The 11541-nt window shown below is 50.4% G+C and overlaps 1 protein-coding gene across 2 annotated transcripts in view; it reads left to right on the plus strand.

The window, feature by feature from the left end:
• Positions 1–1285: 1285 nt before the first annotated feature.
• The window catches only part of LOC126569950 (atrophin-1-like), a 59729-nt gene continuing 49473 nt past the window's right edge, over positions 1286–11541 (plus strand). For both annotated transcript variants that reach the window (XM_050227371.1, XM_050227372.1), the window contains exon 1: positions 1286–3237. In XM_050227371.1, coding sequence (XP_050083328.1) covers positions 2583–3237 — 655 coding nt within the window. In that variant the 5' untranslated portion in view covers positions 1286–2582. The remainder of the gene's footprint in view (positions 3238–11541) is intronic.

The raw sequence follows: 11541 nt of genomic DNA on the forward strand, positions 1-11541 counted from the left end.
TTGGCTTCCGGCGTTCCTTTTTTTTTATTTGGCTGGCCAGTGGCTCGCCATCATAAAAATGTGCCAGTAGAGTGTATGTGGCTCGACGTGACACACCTTCTTGTGTGCCACCATTTCCATCGCTTCGTACGCTTATGCCATCGTCTCAAACCACCAATAACGTCTTCGTTTTACTACTCATTAAACATTGACTGCACCGTAATCCATTTGATTGATTGAGACTTGCTTGCATTTATGGCGGACCTTCCAGGACACAATGCAATGACAGAAGAAGGAGAATCGAACAAGAAAACTGAAAAAGGCGAAACAAAGGATTTTTTTCGGGTTGACAATTGCCAGAATTGTGTAAATATGTTCCAGGATGGCGCAAAGTTATACACCGTTATCGCTGCTCAAGGTAGGAAACGCAATTCACGTTGATAATTGGCCTCTTGATAAGACTCGCTAAAACTAATAAAGTGAAAACATAAATGCCTTCCTAACTTGTGCGACAGTAAATATAAGTAAATCAATATTTGACTTGGGCTAGTGTCCAACTGGAGGCTCGAGTCACATGGATCCTAACCCCAACATATCGGTCTGGGATGGCGTGGGCATCGCCATGCTACTACTATTGCATCAGCCTCTGATGAACCATGATCTTCTCTTTCTTCCAGTATCTTCGCCTATCTATCTGTGTACCTTGCGAAATCGCACACAGGTTGTTCTTCCTGTCGGGCCCACCACGCCCCAAAATGGTGCAGGATCGGCGAACAGGCGATCGAGAGCGCCAACAGAGACAAGATAGGATAGGATACCCCAGCATCAGCAGCATCTTGAACATGTCGTATCATGTTTTGGTCGTCGAGGCCAGAACCACGCGAGAACGTTCTCTCTCTCGACGCGCGCTCTCTCTCTCTCCGAACATATCTCACAACCCTTCGAACGATCATCATGCCACCCTCTACTACGTTTCTTTGTTATCCGATCGCCAGCAAACGCAGCAAACATTGCGTGTCGATCGCATGGCGTTGTTGTGTGCGTGTTTGTCTCAACGCAACGATCACGCTCGTGCCTTCTCCTTCACGCGTCCACGTTCCACCCGCGATCGAATCGTTTGTTGTTCTTCCTTCTCGCTCGGAGCGTGGTCTAGAACTGACCACGCACACACCAATCCGGATCGTCGGCTCTCTCGCTCGCTCGCTCGCTCTCTGCTTCGGCGTCGCGGTGCAGCACCGTCTCGCCAGACGCATCGCTTCGGAGGGTGGCGGCGAGCCTCCTCATTTCATAATTGGTCGCACAGCAGTACAGTTCGGACGCAGCAGCGCGAGCCGGATCGGTCCAGAGCCAGAGCGCATCGTGTGTGTCTCTCCGCGGCCAAGCGGAGCGAGTCTGGTTCGAAACAGGACAACCGATCCTCGGTGGATTCCTGGTGGTGTCTCTTTACGTTTTCCCTCTTCTCGAAACATCTTCCCACGGGGTGAAGATAGTGCGCGAAGTAGAAGAATTCTGCCGTCCGCAAACGAAATACAACGAAATCCTAGAACGAAACAAAATCGAACACATTTCAGTGAACAGTTAAGTGTGTGCGTTGTGAAAACGTATTTTGCGTATCGGCCACCAGTTGAGTGCTGCCGTTGGGCACGCGGATTGCGCAAGGATCGATCGACTTTAGTGTTAACCGCACGGGAAAAAAACCGGAACACGATAAGATTCTCTTCCCTTGCGATCTCGAGAGGATTCGAGAGTGATAGCAAAACAAACACAAAGAGTGTGAGTGAATGTGTGTCTCTGTGCTACGCTTATCAGCAGATTAAAATCAGTGGCGGTGAGTGAGCGAGGGTGTGCGAGTAAAGTTTGTTTGGAATCGCTTTGCTGACCACCGAGCGCGCGGTGCCGTCTTGCGGTGAAAGCACAATAATCCCGGAACAGCGTATTTCGACAACAAACTGTCTGACCTTCTCGGTTTCTAGTGCGTCGTCACCTTTGCTCTCCGGTTCAAGGAGAAGGAGAAGTTGCCGCAAAGCGCCCAGAGTTCAATCAGCGCACTAACGCTAGTGTTTGTGGTGCGCCTGTCTGGGGCCATCCCGTGCCACCCCTTGGTGGACATCATTGTCTTAACGTGGCTATCGTTAATCAACGTCAATTGGGTGACGCAACGTGTTCTTGCCGTGTCCGAGGGTGCAATTGCAACTGCATCGCGTGCGTGCGTGCGTGCGTGAGTGTGTGTCGTTAAGCAGTTGACAGCAATTGACAGATTGACGATCGTGGCGGAGTAGGCCGTGCAGAAGGATCGAAGAAAACGACGGTGGCCGGGTGGAGTGAAGGCTGGCTGAAGATGAATATGTTGAGCATATTTCTCGAGAGTCCCGATTGATGTTCCGCCATTGCCAGAGCCATTCTCACTGCCCTTCACTGTGTGTGCCGTGATAAAAAGAGAAGTGACTTCAAGACTAAACACTTTAGCATAAGACGCAAAGCGTGAAGAAACGATCCCTTTTTTGTGTATGTTAGTGAGTCTCTATCTCACCTCAGAGCCTCAGAGATTACCGCAGAAGTCGGAAGTAGTGTAAGACTAGTCCCGGTACCTAGTAGTGTGCGCGATGGCCAAGCCATTCGCCCTACCGGAAACGGGCCCGGGCGGTGCACCAGGTTCCCAGCAGGCAGGTTCCGGAACGGGAACGGGAACGGCCGCCGGAGCTGGTCCTCCGGCTGGTGCAGGAAGTGGTGGTGCTGGGTCCCTCAATGCCGCCTCGCAAAACCAAAATGTACCCAACGCGCCAACACCGGGTGGTGGTGCCGGTGGTTCCGGTCCAATCTTTAGTTTTCCACCACCACCAACGACCGGCGGATCGGGAAGCCATCCCTCGTCGGCACCAATCCCGGTAGCCAACGGGAATCACCATGCATATCAGCAGTTGCTGCACCAGCATCACCAGCAACATCTTCAGCACCAGCAACACCATCAGCTGCAGCAGCACCAACAACAGCAACAACAACAGCAACAGCAGCAACAGCAACATTATCCGTACATGCAGCAGCACCAGTCGTACCCGGGAGCAGGATTTCATCATCCGGTACCATCCGGTGGTGGGATATCGGTGGGCAGTGCACCCCAGGAACCACACCCAATGCTCCAGATGACTCCACCGGCCAGTGGAATGGCGACGGCCGTCCAGACACCCCAGCTCGGCCCGGTCAACGGTGATCATTTGATGCAGGTGCTCTGCGAAGCCCTCTATCGCTATCGTATGGCAGGTAAGAGAGCACGCTAATCATTCTCTGATACGAGACTCCCCACCCCGCCGTAAATTGGGGTGGTTGGTCTTTGATTATGTTAATCATTTAGAATAAACAGGGATGGGGGGGGGGGGGGGGGGGGGGGGGGGGGGCTAATGTACGATACATCGAAAGTGCATTTGACTTCAATTATGCACGCAACTGGATGGAATTACCAACCGTTCCATTCTCGTATGATGGATCGATCGCACCCCAAACATAATTGATTGCATCGACCGCCCATCGCCACTCTCGCTATCATTAGCCGATGGGATCTAAATGAAGACCAACAACAACAAATCAAACACATTTCGATATCATTTCGATACCACGCTAACCATTGTAATCAACGGTGGCATGCAGGTAAACCATCAACTCCCTCCACTGTGTGTTTTCGATCCCTAATTAATCATTTTTGCATAAACACGCGACGCTCGTCAGTGCACATAAGAAGTCATCACCTATCAGGCGCAGGGAACTAATCGTCAAATGGACAGCAGTATGCATTTTATGTTTTTCTATCACCCTCTGGCTCTCCCCTTGTCATTTTTTGCTCCTCCATGTCGTGAGTGATTAGAATGACGAAAATAGTTCAACATGAAGCTCGGACATGACGTCCGAAACGTGTTCTTAAACAGCGCACTCGATGGAAGAGCGATGGGGGATCCATTTAACCCCGAGACATTTACTGTTTATACCTCGGCCACGGCCAGTCATCGGTCGGTGATCGTAATATGCTAATTTCCCCTCCCCCACGGTTCGCGGCGAGTCGCCCATTAAAGTGTTAAACGGCCAAACGCCGAGGAAATTCTTCTATTCCGCACTAAGTACCGCAGCAAAAATAACATTAAAGCAAAAACCCGTTACATAAATATTTATATGAACGGCCATCAATCTTCTATTAACTAATTGAACACTTGAACGACTTCGCGCGACATGGACGCCATGGACGGGCACGAGGAATGGGGGAGGATGGAATGTTTCCCGATTTTTTACGATTGACCTACCGCCGGTTGCTTGCCGCGCCGTTTGGTTAATGGAATGGAATGCAATAAGCGGAGTCCCTCGGTCAAAGGTGGCTCTGGGATTTTGGTGTTCCTCTTGATATGGTGTCGCTTGGCGTGAAATCATCGAAAAGATATTGCTTCACATTCGATTTCAATTGTCACCAAGGAATAAGCTAGAAATGGGTGAGGGTTCATGGTTAACCCAACGACACACTCCGTCAAGGGCAGGCCGCTGTGACTCAATCGATTTGCCCCTTTACCGCTGGAAAGTTTTTCCTTCAACGACAAGACACCAACCAGGCATTCAGCACCAGAACACTTCCTGCATGCCGATGGTGGAATGCAATTTCGATAACAAACCCTTATGCGGGTTCTTTGCGCGAGTCAACACGGATATGCAACAAGGCGCCGGCGTTCTTTGTGTCCTGCGACGATGCACCTCGAAGCACGTGGTTCCCAAAACCGCTTGAAAGCTTCAAGCGAGCCACGGTGCGAGTCATTTTTGTTGTTCGTTCTTTGTGTTTCGGAGTTTCCGGAACAACTGTTTCGTTTTGCGAAATCGAACTCACCCACCCGCTTGACGGTGGTTCGGATCTCAAGTGGTTTCCGATTGCGGTAGGTTATGGAGTCAGCCCCGTTACGGAACGCTCCGATTACGTGTTCCCTGAGCGTTGTGGTGTGTTGTTCTGCTCGGTTATTTATGTTTGGTTTGGGGTGATTTTGATTTGTTTTCGGTTCGCACGATAAAGTGCCAATGGAGTGACGAGTGCGGCCACACGCGTTTGAAGGTCAATCGGCTGAGTCAACTCCCCAAAGTGTGGTTGGCATTGATGGACATGGAGAGCACAAAAATTTCACCCCACAAGTGGCGAGTGTCCTTGATGAATAAGGGGTTTTTCGGGGAACAGTTCTGGGTGGACCATTTCGATCGTCGCCCTATTGTTCCTTTATTTTGTCTCGCAACTAACGGTACTAAGGAGATGGAGCAAACCTCATATTTGCAAGCAATAGACACTTCCAGGTTATGACATCTTAGCTTAAACTTCTGAAGAAGCGACCAAGAAACCTCAAGAAACAGCAAAGCAACAGAGCGCAAGCACTCGAGCGCAAACAGTGGACTTCGTGTCTTGTGGCTTCGGTTGCATGGATCGCATCTGCCGCCGCCGCATCAAGGGAAGGAAATGCAGTGAGCTAAATAAATACATATTCATATCGTGCCGGCGATGGCGCGATGATCGGTAAACAAATCGATTGTGGTTTCGCAAAAGGCAAACACCAACACCCAGGCAGAGAGGGGAACGCAATCGATCTGTCACGTAGTCAGTCAGTCAGTCAGTAAGTTAGTCAGTCAGTGGAGCCAGCAAGAGAACCGCAACGGAGCAACGGTGCCCAGTCCCCGTTAGTCATCGCGGCCCCGGCTGGTGGCACAACATGGCTTCTGGAATTTTGCAAACAAATCGAAGCAACTGTTTATTAAAAACTGTTTATTTATCGCACTGTTGGCTCTGACGGTGCAGCAGTTCAATTGGATTCTGCTTCTTCTCTCGGCCAACGTTGTGCATTAAGACATTCCGGAATCCACGGATGGATGCGTTCATCGAACACGGGAAAAAAGGATTCAAAAGGCAAAATGTGGCATTCCGGGCGGGCAAGATTAATGGTACAATGTTGACAAGACCCCCAGTTACACTTGCCGTTTTGGCATGACGATGGAGACGCACACATAAATCCCATATATTTGTATGTTGATGAAAAATGACCAAACCGACAGAACGCCGAACCCTAGTTGAGGGTTTTCCCGGAAGGGACGCGAAAGATGAACCACCCGCCGATGGTCCTCGCCGTTCCGTTTCGTGTTCTGTGGTGTGTTTTGTTTGATGATGCCATTTGTTTGTTTTGCATGTTGCCCCTCGCTGCTGCTGCTGTTGCTGCAGCTACGACTCTGACTCTGGTAACGGGAGACAGCAGTTCGACTTCGGTGGGATGATTGGCCTAGCTTCCGATGGGATGGGCCGCTGACACGCTGCAATGGCAATGTCTGGCAATGGACGCAACGCGCCTGGAATGGCTTTCGTGCGTGACCGGGACTGGGAGAGCACACGCAGGAGGGACAAACTAATCATTAGCCATTCGGTCGGGTGCCAGTGACATAATAGTTAAATTTTAATGATATTCATCCATTGCCATTGTGTGCGTCTCGGTGTAGAAGGAAACGTATCCTCCCCTGCGGAGCGTAGCTTCTTCTTCTTCTTCTTCTTCTTCTAAAGACAATCTTAAAGACGTCGGCGGGGCATTGGCGTTAACGGTCGCACCATTAGGTGCCTCGTGACGTGATCGTGATAAATCGATGTTTTGCGCGACGCGATGGTGCGCGCCGGAATTGTGGATTGTTATTTTGGAACATTTCTTAAACGCCCATCAAGCGTTTCGTGGAGGTAAATGGGTTCTTTGCGTTCTTCCAGCCTTCAAATAGAGAAATCACTCAGAAACCGATTGAAACAGAATGATACATTCTCGCGTCGAAGCCGAAGCAAAGCGTCCATGTCGCTGGGAAAATTAGAATTAATCACGGCCACACGCTAGGAAGACGCGTGCAGAGAGACAGACAAATCGTGGTCTTGTACTGCACGAGCCTAACTGTAGATTGTGGCTTCTGGTCTTGAGGAGGAGTCATTACCAGAAGACACGGTGAGCAAGCATAAGGCCGAAACCAGCATCAGCATAACCATCACGTTCTCTCTCTCTCTCTAATCACTAATCGATTTGTAGCCCCTCTCCCCCTCCTTACCTGAGGCTTGTCGAATTTCAATTTTGTTTTCGAATGCGCTCCCCGAAGAGTGAATCGTTTCGCGCGTCTCGTACCCTTTTGTGGCGATAGAACGAGATGAGGTGAGATGCTGTGTCATGTTGAGCCGGTTGGAAGATTAACCTTTACCCCAGGGGCCAGTGCACTGACTCGGTTGCTTGCTGCACACACACCTGTACCTCGGGTTCGTTTTTCGGGGGAGTTGGTTTGCATTTCATTTTCCTCGGAGAAGACGCCAAAGTCGTGGCCGTGGAATAGGATAGAGAATCATCTTCTGCCTTCTCTTCTGAAAGAAACTGTGAGGAAAATTTTGCTGACGTCACGTTATAATTTTCTTTCAAAATTGCCCAAAACTTCAATCATCGATTATGCTGATGATCGTGCAGCTTTCTGCGTCGTCCAGGCGCGCACGTTTGTCCTGCGCGCATTAAGATTGCTTGCGTCGAAACAACGTACAACGTAAAATGCGATCGTTTCAATCAACGGCACGTGTCCATGCCTCGACGCCTTTATCGATTCGTTCGTTCGTGAGGCAAGGAGGATGATTCAGAGATCCGAGATCTGCTCGAGGGCCTCTACCTCACACCTCGTACAGGTCGCACCGATGAAAGCTCTGGCTGGTAAACCGGCTTACTGGTTGCTGTGGGCATCTTGTGTTGTGTGCCAAGATCCCAGGTCGTCGCTCCTTCTCGGATGCACCTTCTGAGTACAGCACCAGGGCCCAGGTTCAGCCATTCCCAGAAGGGAGATCCTGGACGATCGGAATCGACTGGAGTCGAGGATGAGTCACCATTGCGTGCACCGTCGCCGTGTTCGGCTTGTTTTTTTTTCACAAAACTCCATGTTTCGTCCCGGGTTTGTGTGTTTGTTCCCATGCTTCCTTGGCTGGTAGGATGGCCTACGACCCTCCTCCGTGTGTGGTGGCCCTCCGTGTGAGTATGTATCGATCAAGAGCTGTTCAAGAATTCATTTTTTATTACTCATCGCCTTGTCTTACTCAGTAGGAAGACACGGTGCACCGCCATGCCAGCCAGCGGTCTGTTTGCTCTGTTCTCGGGTGTGTTTTCCTTCGACGATGAGCTTGTTTCACGTGAGTTGTCTTTACCGCAAGCTCCTCTGCAATTTGAAACACGATCGTATTTTTTTCTTTTTTAACAAATTTATTAGCTATCAAAGTGACCGGGGCACACATTCAGGTGTCGTTCCACTGGACCGAATTTATAAGTCTAGAAAAAAAGACAAATCAAATTAAATACTCAAATCGAAGCGGTTGAAACATAATGAAACCATTTGCCAAACCCCTCGTGTCCGTGAGAAAACCGGGTCGAATAATGCATTTCCTTGGACCAATCGAAGCAACTCCTGGAAACAATGGCCTCGGATCTCAATTTCTCAAGGCGTCACCTCACCGAGAACGCACTGACTGTCACGTCTTTTGGGGGGCGTGCAAGAATAAGACTCTATGACCCTTTCTTGCTGCCTTCTGAACTTTTGTCTTCTACCAGCAGTAGTTAGCCCATCAGCGACAACCCGGAATTACGAGCAGGTCGGTGCTGATTGTTGCGTGTTCGATCAGCCATGACATTGGCGCAGTTCCGACCCCGCTCTGCTCGATTATGATGTGAAGTGGTGAGACGCGATCGATTGATGGGAACTGCAACTCCTGGTAGCGCTAATAAAGCGAAAAGAATGCAACAAAAACATGGAAAACTGGAGTTCTCATGCTAACTGAACTCGTTTATCTCGTTCAGCGATGTGTATCGTGGACAATACAAACGTATGCAGAAAGTAATCAAAATTGCAAGCGCATTAGACATTTGCCTTGATAGAGGTTGCAAAGATTGATAAATCATTTCAGTTTACAAGATACTTCCACGTGGCATTATTTGGACGCTGGCAACGTCGTCGACTGACTGTTTGTCGAGTAAATCTCGCTTACACTCTTATGATTCATCACGAAACAAGAGTGTGTTGGGTTGAAAAAAGGCAAATTCCGTCGCAAGTTGTCCAGCGCAAACAACCTTCTCGTCCCGGGAAGGGATGAGAAGGAACACAGATAGGGAGAAAGAGGGAGAGAGTGCCATTAGCACCCGTCAGTGAGTCACAGAAGCGCTTCATAGCTAGGCACTAGACCCAGTGCTTAGCTGGTTCTTGCGGACATCGTCGCACTCTCATGCACCTCAGACGAGGTACGTCCGCTAATCTTGTCACTGTTGCTGTTGCTGCTGCTGCTGTTGGGTGCATTGCACACTCGGTGTGCCACCCACCGAGAGGGCGAGAGAGAGAGTGCCGAAGCATCGTTATCGTCACCGCACCTTTTGCAACAGCCGGTAGTGCGTGCGTTCCGCGTTTCGCTAATTAAAAGCACTTAACTGACAGCGCCAATAATGACGCGCGGGTTCATCGACAGTCCGACAGTCTGCGTGGGCCTCTGCATGCTTATCTTAATTAATTTGTGTTTTGTGCGGAACGCACCGAAGATGTGCTAATGGTAGCCAACAAGGGGCCTGCACATTGGTTCAGCGTGTTCTTTTGTTATTGCGACCGATCTGTTGGCTTGGTTCATTGACAGTATGGAGACTCGGGGATGTCGTAGATGATTTATGAGAGTATTTTGTTTTCAAAATGATTTCCAAAACCCCCCTAAACAGCACATCTGTCTCTTGATAGAATGAAAAAAAAAAGAGTTTTTTATTGTTTCAAGTTTATCATTCCGCGCGGAACCGTTTCGATAATAATCCCCACGAACGGGAAACACTTTGGCACCTTCCGTTCCAATCCCCTTTCTGTTCCTGATGAAACACAGCTCGTGCAGCATATTAAGCTTCCCACGATATCGGGGAATTACGCGAGGCATAACAAAGGATCAATCGAACGCGACGCGTTAATCCCTTTAGCGAGTGGAGGGCTACGTTCCGCTTCACCGGCGGCATCGTTCTGATGTCGATGAGTCGTCGGCCGCGGTGGGGCCGCCGTTACATGCAATACCTACAGACCACAAGCCACAAAAGAGTGTTCCGCCGAGAGCCGATCCGTGGAACAACACATCCGTCTTCGAGCGAAACAATTAAGCCCCGCTAATCTACTGCAAACAGCCCGATGGGAAGCAAGTGATTAAGTGAGTGGTTCTGGTGTGCCAATGCCCATGCATTACTGTCAATCCGCTGGCCGCTGTAAGGTGTTAAGGTGTTAGCCCTCGGGGGGAGACTTTGGTTGATCGTCCCCATCAACCAATCCTGCCAGGACGACAGCGCGAGAGACCATTCTGGGCGCAGCACGAACAGAATGTCCGGGTCGTGCGTTCTCTGATTGACCGCAATCACTTCCGGCATTAGATTCCGGCCAAACCGGGCCTCGCGAAGCCGATTCTTGGCGCTTAGCGGTCTGCGACATACCACGTGCGACCATATTAGAACGATAGCATAGCCCTTTCCAGCATAACCATAAACGAAAAACCCAAACCTGGCACACCGAGGTTCACCGTGGCCATGACATTGACCGTCGCTCTATGCTTGGCGAGCGAGCTGTACGTGCGAACCGTGGCGTTGACGTGTTGCACGCGGGCGCGCGCGCTCGCGAGCATTGGCACCACCTTGATCGACGTGTTTGGTGGTCGCTGCTTTTACATCGGCGGCCAACATACACTGTTGCGGCGATTCGTTCGGCACCAAAGATGGCAGCTGATGACATTCGTCGCGAATCGCGCGTTTTTTTTTGTCGCTCATCTCGACCGCTTATCGACTGCGACCGCGAACGATGGCCTGGGGGGAAAAGGGAGAGAGGCCTTTATTAATTAAAGCGCGCCAGGTGGTTGCCTTCGGTCATCGGTGTGACACTGGAGGCGGCGACGGTGAACTCGGTTGGCCCCGTCGTGTCGTGAACGGACGGATTTGGTGATGGAACGGATCAAATCCTGGTGCGCCCGGACACTCCACGTATGCCTCGCTTGGCAGGGTCACACATGCTGTGTGGGGTGAATGCGTGTTGCACGAGCCGACACGAGTGCATCATGTCATCACCGGGGAAGATCTGGCTCGATTGCAGCGAGTGGTCAGAGAGTGATTCATTGGGCGATACCAGATCCAACATTTATTATTTACAATTGTAGCACGTAGAAGGCCACACTTCCGACCCTATCCTCCACCATTCTCCTCATTGCAACACGCAATACATGGAACACGATGCGAAGAACGCTTTCTTCGGTGTTAGATGTCGGTTGCGAGCGGCAGGAAGCAATCTTGGCCATCTTGAACCAGCAAGCGAGCAAGCGACCGTCTCGTGCTGGCGTCCGTTTGTCTAGCACGCTTAGGTTGGTTGCTAATGGCAACGTTGGCAAGACGTTCGGTCGGTTGGTTGGTTGGTCGATGCTGCATCATCGCTGCACTCAACGGAGTTGGGTTGGCGAACTGTTAATTACCCAACTCTCAAGCCACCACCCCTGGGAATGATGTAGGCGAAACGTTTAAAGAT

The sequence above is a fragment of the Anopheles aquasalis genome, chromosome 2 (assembly GCF_943734665.1).
Source record: "Anopheles aquasalis chromosome 2, idAnoAquaMG_Q_19, whole genome shotgun sequence".
In the NCBI taxonomy this organism is placed as follows: domain Eukaryota; kingdom Metazoa; phylum Arthropoda; class Insecta; order Diptera; family Culicidae; genus Anopheles; species Anopheles aquasalis.